The following is a 24,853-nucleotide window of genomic DNA, read 5'->3' as shown; positions in this document are numbered from 1 at the left end:
TTTTTTCTTTTTTTCTTTCTTTTTTTTTTCCTTTCTTTGGGTTAATGTGATTGGTGCTATGTGGGAATAAAACCTCAGGCCAGCTGTGTTAGCAGTTGGTTCCATTAAATAATCCTTTAAAAGGACCACAGATGCTAGTGGTACACTTTTTTGGAAAGGCCTGTGTGGACTGAGACAGATTTCAAGCTAATGGCCGCCTGCAAATCTGTGAGTACTTCAGTTTCTTGGTTTTTAAAATCTTTTGAATAATTTAAAATTAAAACCCCTTATTTAAAATAAAACTCTCATCTGCTACAATTCCTACAATATTTAGCAGTTGTAGCTAAAACCTCAATATGTTGGGTTTTTTCTTGAAGTGGCTTGGTTTAGGTGGACTTTTTATCTTTTCAGTTAAAATTATTGATGCTACTGGCAATCTTATTTTTATTTGCATAAGCATTGCTAATCCCATCTTTAACAGAACATACACTTTTATTGAGTTTTCCAGAAAATTAAGCTATTCCTATGTGTATTTGAATAACCAGTGCACGGTTTATACTTAAGAATGAGTCTTCAGCCAACAGTCAGCTGACTGGTTCAAGTGACTGGGGTTTCTGAACAAAGGCTGTAGTGTACCTGTTTGCTACCTAGAAAATCACTCTTACTAACAGGCAAACCACCCACCTAGCTAACATTTAATGAAGATAACTGTAAGAACAAAAGACATGGAGTACAACAAAGGGAAAGTGTGGGTGACTGCTTTCCTGTGATAAAACCCTCACCTTCAAAAAGTGTAGTATTGTGACTTTTACAAAGCACCTCTTCCCCACATTTTTCATATTTTTCCATTATGATTATCTATATGTTTTTTTAAAAAGTGTTTTGTTACATTGCAGTTGATAAATTGTCTCAACTTTTGTACAGCATTTGTGCTTAGATTGTCAAACAAATTGTTCTGTTAGTGCTTCATCTGCTTGTCTACAAGTATTTTTGTTCCAACAGGGTTTTGGGTGAAAAAGAACACTTAATCTGGATTATTTTCTCCACATAGGATAAATGTTTTATGTTACAGTTTCAAAAAGGAAAAGCGATATATAAACTGGGATTTTATAGAATGAAATTCATCACAATAGAACTTTTGTCTTCTCCATTGTTGCTTGTGGTACATTTTCAGCTGTAACTCATTTTTATGTTTTCATCGTTCTTTCCAAGAATGCCTTTATACTTGGATTCATTGTTCTCCTGCAGCTTCCTTTATAAAATCACTATACTTCTGATAATCCAGGTGAAAACATTCACACAAAAAAAGCACGGATGTCATTCAAAATAATGAAAACACTTAAACTGGGCTGTAAAGTAATTTCATAATTAAGCAACATCCAGAAAAAAATGCTACATCAAAAAAAAAAAAAAAAAAGGCTGCAAGTGCATATAAATGCAGTCACTAAATGTGATGTGTTCCAGGTTTATTTTGTGCTTGTTAAAACATGGGATTCAGTCATATACATATGTTTTCTTCAAGCACGGTTCAAACACTCAAAGTTGTCTCTCTACAAGAGCTATCTAGTTGGATTTTGTTGCTAAAAGGGAGAGCTGGCTTTACGCCTCTTAACATAATGAGCTTGAAAATATGCACGCTGTCAACTCACTTTGAAAAATGTGTGAAGCCAGTAAAACTAATTTTTTTCTGAATTCTTATACTGCACAACTTGCAGCATAGTGCAGTTGTTTTTTCCTATGCTTTATATGTAACTCAACACAGGCATTTTATTTTATGCCAAGTGTCAGTTATCAAAATGTTTTTAATATAAATAAATATGTATAAAAATTTATCTAAGGTAAAAAAAAAATTGCAGCTATTATTTAAAAACAAGTGTGTGTGCTGGTTAGATGCAGTTGAGTTCCTTGTTTCTCTTGTAGAGATGCTGAAGAGTTAAGTAAATAGTTTACTTAAATGTATTTGGCTTATTTCCACTAATAGCATGTATCTTTGCAAAAAAGGACATTTCACATTCCAGCTGGGAATTTACAATCTAGCTACAAGAGTATTTTCAATTTTATACAATAAGCTTTGCAAGCTTAAGTATATGAAATTTTCTGACTAAAATGATTCTCTATTTTACTCACTTGCACTGTGGTTTATGAGGGAATGGTTTACTAGAAGTAATTTTCCTTAGGTTCCGTGGAGTTGTCAGCTATATAAATCACATTTTTAAGATACTTAAAGAACATTCCTGTTGGTAGTAAAGACATGTCCAATGTTACACAGAAAACTTCAGAAATCAGGAATCATGGCACTATGAAGACTAACTTAGCTGTGAATTTATTAACTAGTAATTAGCACTTAAATATTTTCTCTTAAATATTTGCTCTTTCTCATGTGTACATCTACCATATATGATCAGTGCAGCTCTGTATCATATGTTAACATCTATAATAGAAACTGTTTCAGTCCAAATTATTTTGCTGAAGTATCGTAAAAGTGTCCTGTGTTCCCATGTGCCTTGGTTGCTCAGTGTGACAAAATGGCTGTTCTGTGCAATAAAATTCCAGATTTAACTTTTACAACAGAGGCATTAGAAGTAAGGTCACCAGCTGTGTCAAATGACAGCAGCCTCACATTGAGGAGTACTGTGGTCCAAGTGAGATGTTAGGAACACTATGAAACAAAATTATATGGTTCTGTTTAAAGCTGAATTGTCTTTTCTAATATGTGTACAGTTATTTGTCTGTCAGAGGACCTGTTTAGACTGATGAAAGCCATGAGTGATGTGTATGCTTAGAGGCATAAAGGTTTGTTGACTAGTCTTGGATATGCCAGTAGAGGAAGACCAGCACACTAATAATGAAAACGTGTGATGATTTGTGCCTTTAGGAAATAGCGAATAGAAAGTGTTGGTTTTATTCCACAGAAATCCAGTAAAAGGTTTCAAATGGATTCATCATAAATTAAGTAAATTTGAATTGCTCTGTTCAGTTAACGAGTATAATAATGCTAATGGAGGAAGAGGGAAGGGAGAAAGGGTCATTCTAATATTACCTACCTGAGTTTAATTATTGTCTCTTTATAGTTGCCAGTGAATTAAAGCCTACATTTAAAGATTTGGGGTTAAACCCTTAAAGCTCCCCATATTAACAGTAATGGCAAAATAATAAAAACAGTGGAATGTCAGTTTTCCATTGTTCATCTGTTCATCACACTGTTGCTCAGTTGCTCAGAAGAAATGTTCTATATTGGTTCCAGACCCCAAAGGCAAGCATGATGCAGTTGTTTTGGTCCTTACCTAGAAAAGTAAAATACGAAACTCTTGATTGTGTTTGTTGTGATCTAAATATGTTTGAGGCTATTTGCAGATACTTTTCTGGAAGTGTTCTCTTAACAGATTTAGTTGAGTGTATTTGAGAAATTTTATTTGTTATGTCATAGTCTAGGATATTAATGTTAACCAGAAGTTACAAACTTTACAAGTAGACTGCCTGTCTTTGCTCACATAAAACTGAGCAATCCAAAGAGATGAATGCTTAAAGTATGAATGGATATTTGTAAACAATTTTTTATAGAATTACTTTACCATAATAAAAACTGATAAGAACACATAAGCCCTGACAATAAAAGTAATAAAAGTATGTTTAATTTACAGGAAGGCAGTTCAGCAATAAGGGATGAACAGGTTAGCACTGCTAGTGAAGACACTGGGTCGTATCTACTACAAGAACAACAAGACTGCCTGGTCTGTCATGAATCTCTTGAGTTGGAAGAGAGCCCAGAACTAGCAGAGGCAGCAGCTCCTGAGAGCTACTCTGAATCCATCTGTGAAGAGGATGTCACTCTTGCTTTGAAAGAGTTGGATGAGAGATGTGAAGAAGAAGAAGCTGACTTCTCTGGTTTGTCTAGGTAAGATTAATATTGCTTCTAAGTAACAGAAATTACATGTTATCAGTGCAGTAAGCTTTCTTATGGTCTGGGATTTTCCATGAACCCCATAGTACAAGTATCTGAAGTGATGTTTTGCTTATCTGGTATAACAAATATACTCAGTACTTTGATCAGCAGTTGTTTCTGGTACAGGGAAAACAGCCATGCAGGAAAAGATGAGAATTCTTGAAAAAAAGAAATCTATCACCATCAACAGGACAGAAATGTGAAAAGAGTTCAGAGGACGTTTTGGAGCATTTTCTCAGCAGCCACCAGCTGCAAACAGTACAACATGGAAAAGCGCTTGAACTGCTCTGAGTTATGGCAGAACCTATCTTGGCACCCAAAGACAGGAAGAGACAGGAAAAAAAAATTTTTTTTTTTTTTAAATTAAAGCTTCTGTAGGAGTCAGGCCAGTTTGTCTTTGAATTTGCCCAAGGTTTATTTTTGGTGTTAACAGTTACATATTTCTAAGGCATTTTAAAGTAGAATAACTTTTTTCCATTTTTTTAATATGGAGAACAAAAATAACTATTGAGAGGAAAAGTTATAGTTAGTCCTAGCTGGTTGAGTCATATTTAAAGTGAACCCCTAAGTCCCTGGAAGGTAACAGTCTAAGAAGGAGGGAGAACAAACAAAAAACCCCAAACTAAAACAAAAAAAATTCCAAATTGTTCATAGACTTGTTCATAGTAAAATTGGTTCAGAAGCTTCGACTGAATAGTAGACAGACTCAGCGTATGTAGGAACATAGTGTATATTCTGTCAGGGAGCTCATTTAAGGAGCCTTTTACAGAAAAGGACACAACAGGAGCTGTAAAAGACCAAATCGTTTGAGAAGGTTCTACTGAGACTGAGAGAAATTGACTCCTGTAATCCCACACACAACCTACTGCAATCTGCCTTGAAGAATTAAAGGCTGGTACCAGCAGTTTATTTCCTACTGTGCAACTGAAAAAAATCTCTTAAGGTTTTAGTTTATTTACACTAAGCAAACAAACAAAAAAAACCCCTAGCTCTAGTTTGAAGAGCGACAGGGGTATTGATATATAGGGTTGATACACTGGTTAGAAAATACCTGAAAATCTTTTTGAAGCTTTGCTTACAGATACTACTCAAAAGAATTGCATCTTAGCTTTTGAGCTTTGTGCTACTAAAATTAATGTATTTAAAAACAGCACCCCAGCTTCTTGTTTACAACATGTTTAAGTCTTGTTTAAGACATACTTGGTGCTGCTGTGAATGAGGCTGTTGTTATAGAGAAAAATGTTATGTATTTAAAAAATTATTTTAATAAACTATCTGTACTTGGAATCCTCCCGTGCGTATTTTTGCTGTGTAAGTACAGTTATACAAGAAGAACTGTCAAAATGTATCATTCCTTGTAATACAGAAATTTTTAACAATCAAGTTAATGATTGCAAGTAGTAGCATTGGTTAATTTATAGTTTGATATTTTTATTGGATATTTGGTGTCTAATGGAAAGTATGGTTGCAGAATGCTCTTTGAACAAAGGCCCATTAAATTGATTGCCCATAAAAATTAAAGTGTTCCAATCTATCTCCATTCACTTACGATGTTACTTAAGACAGTTATAGTGATACACTGCTAAATGAGCTCCTGTGTTTCTCTTCAGGAAAGCTAAAATTTGTTACAGATATTGGTGGACCATATGTTTAGATGAATAAAAATTTGAAGAATTGAATGTTAATTCTGTTGTTGGGGGCAAGAAAAAAAATACCAGTTTCTGAGTGGTGTGTATATATATATAGTGCTGTATGTAGCTATATATAACCTGCAGATAGCCCTTTGTCTGTAGATATGCATAGAAATAACATGTTTTAATAAACTTTTGAGGTATTTGAGAGTATAGGCAATTTTTTTATATTGCAGTAGAAAAAGTTTTTTATTTTTTTACTCTTTTCTAGGTTCATAGTGACCTTAGTTGATTGATTATTTTACAAAACACTATTCTGAATTATAAATTCTTATTTTTTCTTTGTACCAAAATGAAGGGGATTTTTACTAAAAAATTTACGGAGGAGTTAATTTCTGTTGTTTGTTATTCATAGCCAAGATGAAGAGGAACAGGATGGTTTCCCAGAAGTACAAACGTCCCCACCTCCTTCACCATTTCTTTCTGCCATATTGGCAGCTTTCCAACCAGTGTCATATGATGATGAAGAGCAAGCATGGCGCTGCCACGTCAATCAAATGCTGTCAGATACAGATGGATCTTCTGCTGTCTATACATTTCACGTCTTCTCAAGATTGTTTCAGGTCAGTGAATTGCCATTGCATGGTTGGTTGTTTGAAATCCTTTCCTCCTGATTTCAAAACTATTCTTACCCTCTATAACTGCAACAGCCTCAAGATTGTGGTAGCAAGAAGCCTTAGAAAGCAGATCAAAAGCAAACAAAAAAACCCATGTTGCTAAAAGAATGTTATATGGTTATACACTATTTTTGCACAGGATGTCTGCTGTATTCATTGTCTAAGAGTGATTCTCCTCAGGAAAAAAAAAAAAACGGCTCAAAAAAACCAGTTCAGTGATTCTTGTAAGCTCTTAGTTCAGGTTGTGTCCCTTCTTTTGTTTTTTGAATGTCACCCAGGTTCTGTGATGATTACAGAATTAATGTTTTCCTCCTGTGTTTTCTGTGGGATTCATTATTACAGGATCGCGGTATGACAAACAAGAAATTTCTCTTGCATCTGTCTTGTGAGAAAAAGGTTTTTTCTGAAGAGAAGTAATTGAAACATCAGGAGATCGACTAAAGCTGGAAATGCCTCTGTTTAACTATATTTACCTCATAGCTCTGGTATCCAACACAAAATGCCTATGGCTTAATTTTTCTCACTCCCTCCTCCCTATATGTAGGGGATGGGTTTTTACATTTTCAAAGTGGTACCACTTGGATGTACATTATTATTTGCAACTTTTTATGTGATAGAAGAAGCACAATTAATCCATTTTATTTACAGGCAACGTGCCAAGTGAGCTAAGAGCAGATTCAGTACTACAAACCAAGACCTTATGACTCCAACCCTTTCTAATATCTCCAGTATTAATTTTATGTGATGTTTGGTATATCATAATATATTTCTCAGTGAAAGCTGCGCTTTGTTTCACCATGCTAGCATGCATTTTATCCTATATATATGGGCAGGTTTAGGGTTAGCACCATGAAGTGACTTACATGTGAAGAATTTATGCTCTACCTTATCCATGGAATAACTTGTTTGCGCATCTATACCCATTTTCCATTTTCAGTTGAACTAAGTATTTTGCCACAGCACTATGAAATTCCTGTTACTGGTTTTAGAGTTTTGTCTTTTTGCTTCATCTAGGAATCAGGAGTTTAGTTTCTCTGTATTATACAAAAGCTTAGCTGCAGTTGCTTTTCACACGTTCATTTGTGTCCTGAAATGGTGAAACGGGAGTTCATATTCTCTTGTGTTCATTAAAGAGAGAGCTAGAAACAAAAGCAACTTTCTGTGGCTTGACAGGATATCCCTCAGTCAGCTGGAAAGGTGGATATTCTGGGAGAAGGGGCAATAGCAATCTGGGGCTTGAGCCTGGGCAGGGAAGCACTCCTGAGGAATTGTTACTGGGTACAGAGGAGGGTTAAAATGATTAAATGAGAGCCTGGATGCCTTGTTTGACTGGACTTTCCCATTTTGCCTTCTGGCTCCTACACTGTGTTTAACTTTGCAGCTGTAAATATCTTTGCATATTTTTATACTACATGTAACTTTTTAGGTTTTATGAAGTAATATATAGCAAAGCGCAGTGTTGCATTAGGCCGAGCTGACAATCTACATAATCAAACATGATATACATAGAACTGATTTTTGAAGAAGGTAGAAACCCTGCAGGTGGCAGTTTTGGACACAGATTGTGCTACAGAGGTCGTATTCTGACTCATAAAACTCTGTGTATAATTTTCTGCAACACAAACACTTGAAAATAAATTGAACTACTGTCTATACTGCATGAAGATAAATAGTCATCCAGCTCCACTGATGCTAAAGGCCTAGGTGTGAAAGGAGTAATTGTCTTTATAGGTACAGGCTGGTTTTGTGTATTGATTGATTGCATTTCCTGGAGCTAGTTTTACATGAATATTTGGAGTGAATTATGTATTAGTTTGTAATTTAATGACAAAAATATATGCTGTCATAATGGCAATTTGCCCTGAAATTCTTAATCTAAAAAGCCAGAGGGAGGAGTAGTAAAATACAATGTAAAATAAATGTTTTTCTGATTTGATTTCTAGACCATTCAAAGAAAGTTTGTATCTATAACAAATGATTCAGTCAGCTTTCTTGGCGAAAGTCTGCAGCGCATTGGAACAAAATTTAAAAGTTCTCTGGAAGTGATGATGATATGTTCAGAATGTCCAACAGTCTTTGTGGATGCGGAAACGGTAAAAATTTCATAAACTTACATGCTAAAATATCTGTCTGCTTAAACATTTTTATGTAACATACAAAATGAGGCTTTAACATTTGGAAAATAGCAATGCTTGGGAGGTTTGAATAAAATGTGTTAATTATATTTTTGCCTTTTAAAAGGTTGCTCTCTGACATTGCTAATTGAATCATCTGAATAATTCTGGGATGTAAAAAAAAAAAGATTATTTTTGTAATTGAAATCAGAAAGAAATGAAAATGTTACGTGGCCACTGTGTATCATTAACATTTGAAAACACAAGGCAGAAGTGCATTTTCTCCAAAAATAACCTCCAGCTGTAACAATGAACAGTGAGGGAATTTACTGATACTAGATATCACTTAAATTCCCTTGCTATTCTTTACCTTCCCTGTTTGTTCATATTTATTCTATATTCTTTGCACAGAGAAGAAAAAGGAAGACTACTTATCTAGCAGCAACTCTGCCTTTTTAGATTGTACTGTTTATGTATATATTCAGTGATGCATGAGAAAAACATTCTAGCTACAAATACACAATGAAGGTTTGTTGTTATGCAACTTGAAATCTTGGGTAATAATAAATATTAATGTGAGAAGTCAGCTCAATGTTCAGCAGCAGTCAAAAAAAGCTATGCTAGAATAATTAAGAGACGCAAAAGAGAAAATGTTATTGAGCTAATGTACATATCCCCAATATACCTACAACCTGAATTTTGGGGGCAGTTCCGATCCCCTGCTCAGAGAAAATACAGTTGAACTAGAAAGGGTTCCAAGAATATGGAACAATATATATGTGAAATAGGTGGAATGGCTTCTATATAGGATATGAGTATGCAGGCTTGGATTTTTTTAGCTCTTTAGGAGAGAAATCTGACCATAGATGTCTTCATTATCACAGAAAAGTGATAGAAATTATTGTGGTGTTGTCTTATTTGATGTTAAGGGTGATCAAATTAAACTAGCAGTGATTTACAAAACACACAGAACCAAAGATAGGTGATCCTTCATGTGATACATAATCAAACTGTGAAACCCTGTCCTTTTTCACAGTGTCTGCTCATGTGTTCAAAAAGCAACTAAAGAGATTCATGAAAGAAATAGCCCTGGATAGTTTTTTTTAATATGCAGAACAACACGTTGACAGAGGCTAAGAAAGCATTCTGGAGCAAGTGGGTCACCACATGCTTGCCCTGTTCTGCCCTTCCTTAAGCAACTGCTATTCCATTGTTAGGTGGAGGACTGAGATAGATGGATCTTTGGCCTTGACCCAGTGTGAGACCCTTCTCCTGACCTGTTTTTTTCCCTTGGTGCTAAGGGGCAACTTTGCTCTTATGCTCTCACTTTAGAATATGGGGACTAAAAAAGCATGATGCAAATAGTGCATTTCAAGGGAACTATGTGTAATGTTTTTTGTTTAACTTATGCTACTTTCCAGGCAGTAGGAATTAATCAAAAGAAGAAATTTGTTTAGGATAAGAAGCCACAAGAAGAGTTACACTAGTGTCTAGCTAGAACAGCATGTGTGTTTTAAAAAATAAGCAAATATATATATATATATATATATACACACACACACATATAGAAGGAATAATAAATACATATGCACACAAGTATACAGATGTGTGTATATGTACATGAGTATGTATGCACATACATGGATAGTGTGGTTACATTGACAAATACTGTGTAGATAAATCTTTCCTCTCCAAATAATTTAATTGAAATGAACCTACTTGTTTATCAGATTACGTCTCACTAAGAAAGAATGGCTAATCCAAAATAACATTCATACACAAATCTTTGGTTTTGTGACGTCTACTCGTGTGTACAGGATTGGCACTTGATTCAGATTTGGCCTTTGATTCATTCAGAAAGTTTTCAGCAGAAAGATGCCCCCTTGCATCAAAGCACAGGTTCATGGGTGATTTGGAAGTGGCTCATGGCCTAGTGGCTGATACAAGATGCCCACTGACTTTTTTGCGCTTTGATGTTATTGCACACGTTGAGTGCAGAGTGGCATCGTGTCACAGAGCCATGACTTGCTGCTTGGTTGATGTGGACATAGAGGTTTGGAGTAGCCCTGTCTTAATTTGGAAAAACATGTAAGCATCGTTCCCACCCCTGCCTGATGAATGTGGGATACTGTGACTCTGTGCCACAATTTTGTGATCACAGTCTTGCGTTTGCACTTTCAAGCTGACCAAGAGGTGCCAGGTAACAGGGATTGGAGAAGAGTACAGAGCTCTTAAAGTGTGCAAGGGGGTGACCAGTGTGTAGGAGGAAGCATCCTGTTAGAGGCATGATTATTACAGGAAGTGACAGGAGAAGGATTAATAAGAAAAACCTAAGTCAAAATAAAATTACAGGGAGAAACGGTGTGGAGCAAAGCTAAGGTAGCAGCCCCTCAGGTAAGAAGAGATTCTGATTTATGTTAAAAAAGACAGGCATTAATGGTAGAAAATTCTTCAAATATCTAACAGTTCCTGCTTTGACAGTTCCTGGTTCCTAGACGGCAGCCTCTGCTGATGGTATAGTTCGTATATTGAGAAGGGCAAGTAACCCTCACCAGACACTCCTTAGGTTGCTATAGGAGCAATCCAGCAGTACCTTTTTTTCTTGCTGCAGGCTATTCTATTTACACTAGCTGTGTGCGTATCAAATATTACTCTTTTTTCTGAAAGATCTAAAAACCCCTTTGAAATCTCTCTTTCAGATGTTAACTAGGTACTGCACTTCTAATTTTGGAATCAAAACAGTTGTTTGGTGATTCAACTGATATAGCTACACGTGTTAGTTTACTAACTCAAAGGTGTCACAAGTGATCTGTACCCAATTCATTCTAATTTGATTGCTTTTCCAAATGTGGACTTGGAATTTCATATTATACAGTTTAGATATTAGACTATATGGATTATAACCAGATGTTACATGACTACAGAGGTGATTGCTTTTATCTTCCAGCTAATGTCTTGTGGCCTGCTAGAAACATTGAAGTTCAGTGTTCTAGAGCTCCAGGAACACTTGGATACCTATAATGTCAAAAGAGAGGCAGCAGAACAGGTGAGTCTTATGTTTCAAAACAAAAACTATTATTAGAACCTACTCATCAAGAAAATGTTGCAGGTCTTTATTTCTCAACATGGGTATTTAAAAGTAAACTGTGGGAAAAAAATCTGAAATAAAATCTTGTTTCATTTTCTTACTACTATTCTATGTGTATAATCTGAACCTGAGGTTTTTCTTATATGAAATTCATTTTTGTTGCACGTATTTCTGAAATTGACTTTGAATATATAACTTTGCACAAATGTACAAGCATTGGGAACAATTTAAAAATCCTCTTCAATATTCAAGTATTTTTAACATGAATATCAATAAATTATGGTAACTTTTTTCTTTATGAATGTTTTGGCTTATTTTATTAGACTAGAAGGGTGGGATTCGCCTCCAGATTAAGACATTTACAGATAACTATTTATACGTGAATTAAGTGCCTTAACACCCATAGTGTTCAATGATCAAGTCAATACAATAAAAGAAATCAAGAAAGCAATATATTTTATCCTAATATAGATACAGACTTGCTGCTCAGTGAATAGGTCTTCAGACTTCTTTTTGTTGACTGGCTCTCCACTGACAGTAATGAGGGCTTAAACAGCTGTGTCATACACAGACACATAATTTAGATCTCTCATCCTGCAACTGGATCCCACTGAGGCTGACATTTCTGTCAGTTATTTAGAATAATACAGTTCAAGGTATATGTTAGTGGTTATACCCTTTTTTTGCAATGAAACACGAAGTTTAAAAGTTGAAAATTTCTGTAGCGAGTGTCTGTACATTTGTTTTTGTGAACCTTTCTGTGAAGTTCAGGAAGGAAGATACTAACTTCAGAAAACTGAAACAGGTAAGATTTCTATTTCAAGAGTCAAAAGAAAACATGGATCTACAACCAGTTTTGCCAGTACAGAGAGAGAGAATATATGGGGCTTTTGTTGTAGAGAGAAAGTGATTCATAGGAATATTTAACATGCAGTTGAAGGAACTTTTTACTGATTTCAGCAGCCTGTGAGACCATGACAATGGCCGTATAGGCAAGCTTGAGTGATGTGAAATGGAACCAGAATTCAAGCCATGACATCTTGGCAGAACTATATTTTGCAGCACAAGTGGCTCCATGTTTCTTGATCATGCTGAGTTTATTAGGAAATGATGGCCTCTGCCTTGCAAAGATTGATGACAATTCATCTGTTGAATAGAATAGACATCCACTTTTTTGTGGAAAGGATCTCAAACGGAGTTTCCTCAAAACTAATGCTAAAGTATGCCACACAGCACTGTTGATGTAGATAAGCTGTTTCTAGGATCCAAGCCAGCATGTCTGCTAAAGAGTTGCTGCATTTTTTGCCCTGCTCTGTGGTGATAATTTATTTGTAAACTAACTCATGAAGCTTAATATAATATGCTACATTTTGCCATTTAGGCTTAATCAGAAACAAAGGTCTCATCTACTGACTAAGATTACCTTACCCGATGTAATATGTAATGTCTGACAATCTCCAATGCATAATGCTGTCATCACTCCTATGAGAAAATAATGTATTTTATTCCTCATTTTAGAGAGCAACACAGAGGCACAGAGCGGCTAACTGATTTGCCCCAGGGTCAGACAGGAAGGTTTGAGGCAAGGTAGAGAGGAGCTCGTGTGTGTGTGCTTAGAATGGTGGCTATGCAAACATCAGGGAATTCTCTGTTTATAAACTCCTCATTTAGCCTACAGTTAGTCGTAGCAATAAGAAATGGTATTGTTTGGCTGATTTGTCAAAGTATAATGAGTTAAAATTGTGGCCCTTTCAGATGGCCATGAGTTCACTTAATGTGTTTTTAGCTAATTTTGCACTGCCACATATCATATCGACATAAATCCATGCTGGATATTAAGACCTTTTTTTATTTTACTTGGTAAAGGAATATGGATATCAGTTTGATGGCCTCTGTCATTATATCATAGTGAGAGAGTGGTGTTTTTCTGTAGTGAAGCTGTCAAAAGGGTGTCCAGTAACATGTTTCTGTGGTCAGCCTGTCTTCTGCCCCAGGATTTGTGAGTGACTGGAGCAGGAAAAAGGTTCACAGGATGAAAGGAATTTCTGTGAAATAATTGAGGGCATTTTTCCAGGGTTTTATTTTTATTTAATGATTTATAAATAGAAAGAAGCAGTACTGAGGAGGAAGAAATTTATAGCTTTGACCAATCATTTCTGACTCTTGATAGCATGTCATTTAGCTAATTTAGTGCATTCTTTAAGTATTTATTTAGCATGTTAATTTAGAAGTAATGAGTAATTATCTCAGATAATTTATTTTTCTAAAACTTTTTTTAAAAGCATTTCTTCAGCTGTTGGTCCTCAGTTTTTTTGGGGTGTGTATTATATAGTATACGTAGACTAAGAATCTTCCAAAGCTACTTCTGAGATATGTTTTATTGGTTTTCTTATTCTGTCCTATTTAACAGAGTATAGGGAATGATGGAAAGAGACTTCCTCAAGTCAAATCTGAATTTCAGTTATTGCAGGCAATTGTGCTATGTATCCTATTCAATCTGAATATTAAGGCAGAACACTTAATGAGCTTATTGTAGATCCTTGCTTTTTTCATAGAAACATGCAGAAAGATGATCTAAACTGGTTGGGCTATTGTATAATAAAGTAAATGTAAATTAACAGATATTTAAATAAATATAATCTGCATGTTAATCTGGTATCCTCTAGAACTAACCACTGGCAAAATCTGTACATTAACATCTTTAATGAAAAATTGTTGAGATGATGTTTGTCACTATCAGTGCTGTGTGTTGTAGTGGCATTCACATGAAGTAAATTTAAAAAGTAAGAGGCTGCAGTTGCTTGAAACTCTTACCTATGTATGCACTGAGATAAGAGAAGGGTACCAGTAGTATAGGGGGTGGTTTGGAATGTCTGTTTTGGGGTTAATCTGGCAAACCAACCTGTGCTATGACCAAGATCAACCACAGACTTCCCTATATTACGCTTTCAGTAATGCTCTTCACCCTGTATCTTTGTAAGAGATATATGGGGAAAACATAAATTGATGTAAAGCAAACATATAAAGAAGATTATTTTGTCACACAACCTACTGCTATTTCCAATAGGAAACTGAGGTCATTCTACCACGCTGAACACGCATTCTCTAAAAATTTTTAGCAAATTAATTTTGTCACCTTTTTGGAGCTACTGTTCTATTTCCTTGCAAGGAAACTGCATTGACTTCATGTGTGTATTAGGAATAAAGATACTTAATCAGATAAATGTGATAGGAAATACAAGGTTATATGTATATCATAACATTCTAGACACACCCTTTATCCAGAATGGTTTTAAGATTTTAAAAAAGATCTTAAAAGGGCAGTGTGTGAAAATAAATACTAGCTTCCCAATTGCTGATGCTGTTTGTTCCAGTGCAGACCTATTCCATTGTTACTGATGGATGCTGTCAGATAAAGAAAAATGAGATTTGCTGTGTACATTGGTATCCATGTCACTAATTGAAACTGACACCGCAGTGTTTAGAGAATTCCATTTCTCCTCTTGATAAGCACACAGGCCTAGTTAATTCACTAAGTAACCTTTATTAAATTGAGCAGATGGGAAATCACATTTTTTTTCTTGCATCAGACAAAGGTTAGAAAAAGGTCACTAAGATTTCCTGTGAGACTCAAGATATCAAGCACACAGTATGCTAAATTATTCTTTCTTGGATGTATAGAGCCTGTTCTTCATTTCAGAAGATAATCTGCACTTTATCTGGATGTGACGCATTCCCATTTCAGTAATACCCAAATTACCTCATGCTTGCGGTTGTTTGCACTGTACAGAAAAATATGCTGGACACTGCGTCGATGAGATGATCAGGTCGTATTGTCCAATAAGAGCATATTTGATTCTGCAAATGCTTTACATTAACACTTCTAAATTTCCATGATCCGTTAAAGCTAGAAGAGATTACCCACTGAAATTAATAAACGTTGTCTGCTATAGGAACTGGGGTTAAATACAGCCCTGTATTCATGAAAGAGAGTGGAATCTGCACATTTGCACTGTGTAAAGTGAGAATACTTTGTCTCCCTGATGTATGAACTGGAGGTGATGCTAAATCCCATTGAAGAATTGATTATTTTCCTTTTCATCCAGTAAATCTGCACTTGCATCTAGTTACACAGGAGAGCTCTATTCCCTTCTGTTTCTAAAGCAGCCCCAAGAAATATAACAGGTTTACACTTACTCTTTAATTTGAATTAGTGCTATATTTTAAATGTTGAGAAATCATGTTGGTGTAAACCTTGTGCAGCAAGTAAAGAGAAAATATGATCTTGTTTAATGAAAGGGAATTTCCTGCCTCCACCCTCCCACATGTCTCACTGTAACAGTACTCAAATTCAATCACAGATTAATATTTATGCTGAAGCATACTATCCCCATCTGGGGTAATGAAGGCTACAGGAAATTTACAATGGAAGGGATGCAATAAAAACTAAAATATAAAGTGAATATCAGAGTGGAAATTATTAGTGGAAACAACATTGGTAAACAGATTTCTTACATAATGTGAGAATGTGCAAGACTTGATGAAGTGTCTTATGCAGTTTTAGCACAGCCTTCAGTTTGCTCTGTTTCAGAAGATGTTTAATCTTGTTTATATTTATTTTGCAGTGGCTAGAAGACTGCAAAAGAACATTTGGTACTGATGATGGTATTCATGGCACTAATACAGATGCCCAGGTAGGTGTATGTCATTTGTGAGCCTCTGGATATGAGATTAAAAAGCATCTTTATATCGATTGCACAAAAATGCCAGTATTTGTGGAGAGATTAAAAATGTATTAAAAGTTTTTCATTTCAGTTATCATCTTTTGAAAACTCAGATTCTTATGAAGTAGTGGTCTAATAAAAAGGGCTCTTTTTAATAAAAGTTGGCAACCCATCTTGAGTTCTAGACTTAATAACACTGAGTAGATAAGCAGACTAGATACCATCTGTATACCAGCAAGTCTGCTTTTCTGCAGCTGTTTCCAGAAGAAAAAAGATTAGCATTCTGCTTATATGCTCAGATAAACTGTCTAGCCAAAAACCTCTACTGAATTTAATATAATTAGTACTATATAAATACGTATGACCTTTCTGGAGCCATTATTTGAATGGGAAGGAACAGGGAGTAAAGTAGCAGTATGGCAAAAATCTCATTGAACACTTCTGTCAAAATATCATCTAACAACAATAGGTGAAGTAACTATTAATATTAGTTCAATATTTTGTATGTATTTGCATGGCAGTCATCTATGTTTAATATTACTAATTGCTATAGTAAGTGATAGCTTTTCCCCGGGTAGACTAGGACTTTTTTTTTTTTTTTAAACAATAGCAGCATAATATTGACACTGTAGATAAAAAAGCACATCCTAAAACTATCATTAGTAAGTACAAGGAATCTGCCATCTAGAGTCCTGTAATGAAAACTAAGAAAGTAGAATTGCAGGTAGCAGATGAGCTTACCTTTTCACGATGACATTTTGACAAAAATCCCAAATCCCAACTGAAAAAGAAGGAATTTTATTCCTTTTATTCAATCGAACTCTATTCATTGATGCACTTGGTTATATTTCTGCTGCTGAAAATATAGTGTTCAGCAACAGAAATGTCTACATTCTTCTTATTTTATCTCATCTATATCTGTGGCTTTTTTAAAATTCAATCACAAAATGCACCTGAATTTTTAGAGCAGTGAAACATGTGATGATATACTGTTGATTTTTATATTGCATCGTGGTTGCATGTTTTTTAAAAAAAAAAAGTTGATGTGGACAAGCTTAGGTAACACAGCAAAATAATTTGCTACCATTTGCAAGGATTTTTGCTTTGCCTATGAACACATTTAATATATTTTACACTTGGTTTACATCTTCGTATACTGACTGGCAGGTATTTAGAAATATGTAACAACATTTACTATTACAATTCAGTAAATGTTCTATATGTTAATAAAAAAGCAGCATTTGTGTATTTCAGTCCATATTTAGAATGTGGTTTATATACTCCAAGAAACTGTTCTAACATTTAACTGTTCTTACCATGAAGGCAAATGTTACTGTTCCCACTGTATAGCTATGGAAACTAAGAAATGGAGGAAAAGCCACATGCAGGCTTTCATTTAGCTTGCACAGAGAGAATCCAGGATTCTGAGTGAGACAGTTTTGTCTGCAGAAACCCTGTTTCTGCAGGGTTTTAAGACCGCCTCTGAAAAGGAGTTATGTGACCATTCACACTGATTATTTGTGGGGACCTGTTTTGATTTTGGTTTTCAATCCTAGCCTGCCAGACATGCTGGCAGTTCTTTATGTGCTCCTTGCCACTTGCATGTTCAGTTAATCATTTAATTCAGTTAAATCATTTAATATGTAGTATCCATTGAGAAGGCAGAGTCCTGTTATCCTGCTTCATAAATATACACAATTTACAGAAGTTCTAAATTTATTCACAGAAGCTTTTAGTGACTTGAAGGAGATTGAGAAGTTACCAAGTGTAAGATCATTGTTTCAAAAGTCTTTGTAGATGGTACGTGGGGCTGATAAGTCTATCCAGTCAACCAGTTAATGCTAAAAATATGTAAGTGTTGTCTTGCTCACGAAAACAGAGCTGCTTCATTCAACATGTATTTTTCATTCGCTAACACAAATAAGATTTTCTTACTAATTTTTAGCACTGTGGTCAATACAGCTAAGGAATAGTGAGATGAATTCTGTTCTGGCTCATGCATTGCCAGCAGACTTGCAAGTAAATCTAATTATTGGATTTTTGCTATTAGTACTTACACGCAAGCCTGAAAGAATGCATCTGGACTCTGGCTAGCCAGACTGTACGGGACTGGCAGATAGAAAAATCAGATTTCTCAAGGGGGCAAGTCTGTGAAAGACACTGAAGCAGTTCAAGGCCATTTTTAAGGGAAAACCTCTCTTGAATTTTTTGAGTAGCTATCAAGGTGTGATTTTGGGAAAAGGGATTGTTTATGGTTTACAGTAATAACGAGATTGGTTTAGAGAACCCTGGAACTTAATGACTAAAAATACTAAATAATCAAGCCTGCCATTCATCCAAGTCTAATTCTCTGTGCTTCGTTAAAGTGAATCATAGAAATTCTTGTCAACTTTGCCAGTTCAAGATCTTACTTCTTTGCAGTGTTCTATGCCTCACAAGTTTTTGCCTGTATAATTGTGCTATGTATATGATAGCACAGAGTACAGAACAGAAACATGCATTGTTTATAATCTGTTAAGCACAGAGTGCATAACTTATTGTACACATATATAACTGGGCTTTACTGCCTGTTGGAATCAGACAACGGTTGCACCTTCATATGTTTACTATGACCATTATACTTGTTTAAATACCATCAATACACTTAACGCTGTACAAAGCACAGAAGCGTAATTCCTGTCCCTAGTCTGACCAATATATTTTTGGATGATTTCTCTCCCTGTCCCTCTTCCCCAAACATTTTTCTGAAATAGCTTGTAAAAACCAAGTGCAGTAAAATTACAGAAATCTCACAGTGAGGTGTTGAGAATTGGGTTTAGCAAACCCAAGAATTTTCTGAACTGATTCAGAATCCAAATTAACATTATATCTCAAATTTTAAAAGGCATTATTTTTGCTTAAACTATAGTAGTACAGAACAAATAAGCAGCATTGTACAGATGTTCAGACCTAAGTCTCCTTGGTTTTGATTTCCTCAAATTTGCACACCTTTAAGACTACACAATGTATAAAGACCAGACAGGGTTCTAAGTGAAGTATGTTACTCATGTTGTGGGACAACAAAGCCAATGCTATCTATTCTTAGTTATAGCAGCAAGTAATTTCACTTCAAATGCAGTCTGCTAATTTTTTCCATTCAGGGTATATTTGGAGCATGTTACTTGTATTTCTTTCTCCATTTTACCTGGGACATCTTTTACCCTAATTAAAATTATTTCCTATGCTAATTTTTGATCTTTTTTCTTTCTTTGTATTTTTGTGACCTGCTCATCTTCTTGCTTAGCAAATGGAAATTCTAGCAGTAAGTGATGGTTCTTCATTTATCAAATACTTAACCATGCCAGTCACCAAACTGGTCTCCATCTGTCTCGTCCATTTGTGACATAGTGATGTCTTGTCATAGACTATTACAAAAATGCTGTGTGCTTCAATTTTGCATCATCTAACTCATTGAACTGTTGGTCCTTTGTAGATAATAGCATCCTGTAGTTAGTAGAACATTATAGAAGATTATTCCATTAGCACTAGCTTTTATGTCTGTATGTAAAGCAGTATTAACACTGTCTCCACTTTGACTAGTATTTTAAATGCATAAAAATGGAAGCAAGACTGCTTAAGTTAATGCTGCTGTTTAATTTCCTTAAGAATATATCACGTGGTATTTTCTAAAATAGAATCCGAGCTACCTTTTATAAAGGAAACATTATTCTTGCCTCCAAGAATGGAATTATTCTCCTCTTACTCTATCAGACAGTTGTAAGCTAAGGGCCAGGTTATATATTGTGCTTAGATATTTATACCAATGGCTAGGAAAGATTCCATACTTAAAGACCACAACTGCTTCTTTTGGGTATTAGATCTTGAATTTAAAACAGTAAAGTATCAACAATAAAAGTAAGTGATCTATGAAACTCTGTCTTGGAACATGAGATTTCAAAATGCCTTTTGAATCACTTTACATCCACCCTACCCTCCTTCTTGGAAATGTAACTTATTAAAAAGTCAACTTTAAACCTATGTGAGAGAGGCTACCTGTAAACCTAGAACTGAATGAAGCTTTCATCTGTTTTTCACTAGCTTCCTGCTACATTAGCTTCTAAATCTTTTTGGCATTTTCTTCAGTAACCAAATAACTACTTTTAATTTTGCACATTCTATACTGAAGAAGTTGTCATTTATTGTCTCTTGTATTGGACAGTAGATGTTTTGCACTTCCTGAATATAATAATGTTGTTTATGTTTGTAGGAGCTGGAGTTGTGTCGGAGGCTATACAAGTTGCATTTCCAGTTGCTGCTTCTGTTCCAGGCCTATTGCAAACTCATCAGCCAAGTAAAAACAATCAAAAAAGAAGCAGAGGTAATGAAAAACATGCCCTTTAGCAACTACTTGTTGACATTTTAAAGTCAAATCACATAAAATACATTTTGATAACATTTTCATCAGGGGACATCTTTTTAGAAACTGAAGGAGGGTACCAGCTGTTTTATAGCCAATTAATAAAAGTAGAGCTTGCAAGAATTTTCTGAGATGTTCAATTATCCGTGTTGATTTTTGTACAGCTTGAAAGCTCTTAAATAGACAGGAATGCAGGGAGTCCAGTGATGAGGATTTTAAATATTTCACTAGCACTCCTGGTGTATTCTAATCAAGCTACAATCAAGGCACATCAACTCCAATCAACAGAGTTTTGTGATGAAGCCCCTTTCCATCAGCCCAGTGTTTCCTGTTGTGAACACCGTCACTTGCTACCAGCTGATTTATGTAACTGTGTCACTTCAGCCACCATTCAATTACTCCACAAGCTTAGTCCCCATCATAAGTGCAGTTAGTAATGCATTGTAGACATCTTATGCCCGATTTTCAGTTGCGTTAATCTTAATGCATTACACTATTAATAATGTCTTCTCGTGTGGGTCTGTAATGCAATAAATAGAGGTAGCAGGAAAAAAAAATAGTCCTGGTCTTGCTTGATACAGTAGGGAGGAAGATGGAAAAAGCAGGGTGCAAGTCTTTGGTTTTTGAGTAGCTTAGGAAAAAATGCATGTTCCTCATTTAGATTTCCAGATTTTTGTAGAGACTGCAAATAAGTGAATTCATTTCTGTCTGGAGAATGTTGTGGAAGGTCGGCATCACACCAGTCCCACTTCTTGCCTTAGTCATTGTCAGATGCAGAATCATATTCTGAGCGATGGCCTTGTCTTTTACTCGTACACTGGACCTGAAGCCGAAGATAGTGTTATATATGCAGATTGTACTACAGTTATTCTGCTAGGTTACCAGTCTTCCAGATTTTTTTTTCATATTTAAGTTGTCCTTGTAATAACACAGTTGCTGCTGTACTTTTCCAAAGTGTTTTTAATTCTTATTGTCAGTTTAATTGTTACTAAGTGATATAGGGAGAAAATAAAGGTATTTTTTGAAAAAAATTTTAAAATAACTAAGTAAGATGGAAACTTCATTAGAGGAAAGCCGAAATAACCTGACATGCACGCTTGGGGCCATTAAATTAACTGTATACTTAAGCAACTGCAGCAAATATTTGGATGTACCTTTTCTGCCTCTCATGATTGCAAAGAGGAAGAAGAATGTAAGTCTGATCTGCTGAAAGTTAATTTGGCTGAAATACATTTAAACTAGAAAAGGTAACTCTTATGTTTGTTTCAGGTCATAAACATGTCTGAAGAACTTGCTCTTTTGGAGAGCTGTCTGAAAGAGGCTGAGGCTGTGTCTGACAGTGGTATCGAAGACATTGAAGTAGCAGAGGCTTCCCAAGCTAGCACAGAAACAGCTATTCACTCTCTCATTGAAACGCTAAGAAACAAGGAGTTTGTGTCAGCTGTAGCACAGGTCAAGGCTTTCAGGTAAGTCCTTAAGGACTGCTTTCAGATCTGAGTTTGCTAATGGGCCTCTTTAATTTAAAGATAGGGATAGGCACTATTCCAGGTCTTTTCCAGCTCCTGCTAGATGTCCTTACTGAAAAGGACAAGCATGTTACTTTGTTACAGCTTGTTCATCTGCATTTTGCAATTTAAAAAAAAAGCTGTTCTAGTTGTTCTTTAGAATTTATCTCTGAGAAAATGATACTGTTAATTATCAGAACTCTATAGAACTAACATTTCTCTTGCATTTTCGTATGTCTTCCGTTCAAATGTCTGTTTAAAAAACACTTTTTTTTTTTTTTTAAATGTTTAAATCCAAATTGTGTGTTTACAGATCTATTTGGCCCCATGACATCTTTGGCAGTTCTGAAGATGACCCAGTTCAGACATTGCTGCACATATATTTCCGTCATCAGACACTTGGTCAAACTGGTAGCTTCGCAGTAGTAGGTTCCAACCAAGATATGTCTGAGGCCAGCTCAAAGCTGATGGAACTCAATCTAGAAATTCGAGAGTCTCTACGCATGGTGCAATCCTATCAGCTTCTAGGGAAAATCAAACCAGGAATAAACCTTGTGAGCACTGGATTCTGAACAGCTGTCATTCAGAAAAGAACTGATAATGAAGATGCTTCAGACTATTATTGAGCACCTTTCATAAAAAACAAAACACCCCAGCAAGCCTGACAAGCAACACAGTTTCATCACAGCAAGAAATTGTTTAATCAAAAGTAAAAATCTGAACATTGAAGCGAACATCTTATTTGACTGCTCTTTCTACACAGTAGCTGTGTGGCAGTTGTATTTTTTTATTAAATTTATGTATAAAAACTCCATGAAAGGAAAAGGGCTTAAATGTAATGCATACATATGCATTATTTTCTGTCGTAACAGAACTATAAATGGTGGTTGCAGTAACAGCCTCTAAAGGTTGAATCAATATCGCAGGTGGGATGAGGCTAAAATCAAGGCTGGTTTATTTTGGCTGAAGACCTGCAAGGCTTCCTGGCTTTCCAGCAGTATAGATATAATCATCAACTAATACCTAATGAGACACTTTGCAACGTCATGAAGAATGTGCAGTCAAACATGAGTAGAATGACTTAGGACTGCAAAAACCATGGACTTTTCAATGTTTTACTTGCTTTTGTTGTCTGCAACAAGGAGAGGATGCGTGTGAGTTAGAATGTATGGCTACGTGACAGTTGTTTTTTGAAGGTATGGATGATTGTTAAATAAGGTATCAGAGCATGCTTAAAAGAGCTGCAAGATTATTTTTGAAGAAATTTTATTTTATTAGATCTAATCCTTATAGTGTGTAAATGTTAGGACATTTAATAATATTTTAAACTGGGATTTCCCAGTGTTTCTAAAAGAAATAATATATCTGTTAACTTTATTGGAATGCTGCTCAGTTCTCTGATCAGTGCTTATGTTACAAATATTGATAACAACTAACCAAAAAGTAGCTGCCTGCAGAGACTTTAAAATGTACATTAAAGATATATGCTGCCCATCAGCAACTCTCCTTAGAAGTTAACTTATTTTATTCTGTATATATTCTAGAAACTGTATAGTACAAAACCAGTATTTTTCTTGTAAATTTGTGCAATGCACTGTTAAAACAGTAGGTGTATAAAGCTATGAGGGGAAGGGGGGGTTCTCCCTATCAGTAGTCACATACATTACTTGCAGTCTGAGTAGTCTGCAGGGTTCAAAGAGTTTGAATGCACGTATATGCATCTTCATGACTCAAGCCGAAGGAAGTGGGACTATATAGAAAAGGAGACTGACTACCAAAACATGCAAACAGGCAATATATGCATAGTTCAGTGTCAAAGTCTGTAGCATAAAACAAACTGGATTCTGTTGAAACCAATAGCCTTTTGTAAAAAAAAAAAAAAAAAAAAAAAAGGAAAAAACAGAAAAAAAGAATGTAGTCCCATGATTCCTGTGATTTGAAAGGAACACCCAGTATTTTTATATACATCTCTTACCCACTGTGATTTTTTTTTAATGGGCTCTAATTCCAGAGTTTAGAATGTAGAACTGAAATTCTTAGCTCTGCCTTTTTGGGGGAATTGGACCCCACTAGAAATGTAATTATGCTGAAATGCATTAATTGAAGGCACTGTGCACGCTGTTGGACTGCTGACAGTAGTTATGTTATCCTAACAAGCTCTGTAACTGGTCAAGGCACATCCATAATCACTGTATTTTTTTCCCCTGTCCCTGATAAAATTATTTTGATGGTTTTGTGGTACTGTAGATGGTGTTCTTAATTATTTAATAAGTATTTACTGGGGATAAGTAGTTTTATTTAGTGGCGCATTACACTTTTATTTACATCATCTTCTACCAGCTTTTTTTGTAAAAATAAAAGACATTGTATCTGTCATTTTGTGTATTTTTACAAGCTAGAGTTTAAATACTTTAGCTAAACAGACTAAACACAATAGAGGCCTGGGTGCCCTGAAATGTTTTTTCCTTTTATGTCCTGTCAGTGCAACAGCACTTTCCTAGGCATCTTCTGAAGCTCTTAAAGAATTTCTCATGCAACTCAAACCTGAATTTATATACATAATTCCTTATGTTACATCTTTCTCCATTTACAATGACTAGTGGAACCTGCCCTATGGAGCAGAATCATGCCAGCCTAGCTGACTGTATTTGATATTGCTTTAACTTTTGTGAAGCCTTTCCAAAATTACTCATTCTCAACAACTGCATAAGCTGTCACCCTACATTACCTGGTGCCAGGTCTGTGCCAAATCTGAAGCTATGGTAGAGCTGTCTAGAAACAAGCAAAACATCAGAC

At 35.4% G+C, this 24,853-nt stretch overlaps 1 protein-coding gene across 13 annotated transcripts in view; it reads left to right on the top strand.

The window, feature by feature from the left end:
• The window catches only part of FRYL (FRY like transcription coactivator), a 177,509-nt gene extending 153,076 nt beyond the window's left edge, over positions 1 to 24,433 (top strand). For 10 of the 13 annotated variants that reach the window (XM_074822503.1, XM_074822505.1, XM_074822501.1 and 7 more), the window contains 9 exons: positions 3,621 to 3,874; positions 5,969 to 6,176; positions 8,174 to 8,323; positions 11,292 to 11,390; positions 16,058 to 16,126; positions 19,440 to 19,457; positions 20,403 to 20,513; positions 21,822 to 22,018; positions 22,371 to 24,433. In XM_074822503.1, coding sequence (XP_074678604.1) covers positions 3,621 to 3,874; positions 5,969 to 6,176; positions 8,174 to 8,323; positions 11,292 to 11,390; positions 16,058 to 16,126; positions 19,440 to 19,457; positions 20,403 to 20,513; positions 21,822 to 22,018; positions 22,371 to 22,629 — 1,365 coding nt within the window. In that variant the 3' untranslated portion in view covers positions 22,630 to 24,433. Of the gene's footprint in view, positions 1 to 78; positions 199 to 3,620; positions 3,875 to 5,968; positions 6,177 to 8,173; positions 8,324 to 11,291; positions 11,391 to 16,057; positions 16,127 to 19,439; positions 19,458 to 20,402; positions 20,514 to 21,821; positions 22,019 to 22,370 lie in introns of those variants that run through there. The other 3 variants (XM_074822500.1, XM_074822497.1, XM_074822506.1) reach the window with 2 other exon arrangements.
• Positions 24,434 to 24,853: the final 420 nt, after the last annotated feature.

The sequence above is a fragment of the Strix aluco genome, chromosome 4, assembly GCF_031877795.1.
Source record: "Strix aluco isolate bStrAlu1 chromosome 4, bStrAlu1.hap1, whole genome shotgun sequence".
NCBI lineage: Eukaryota > Metazoa > Chordata > Aves > Strigiformes > Strigidae > Strix > Strix aluco.
The sequence above is the reverse complement of the archived record's forward strand: the minus strand, read 5'-3'. Positions and strand labels throughout refer to the sequence as shown.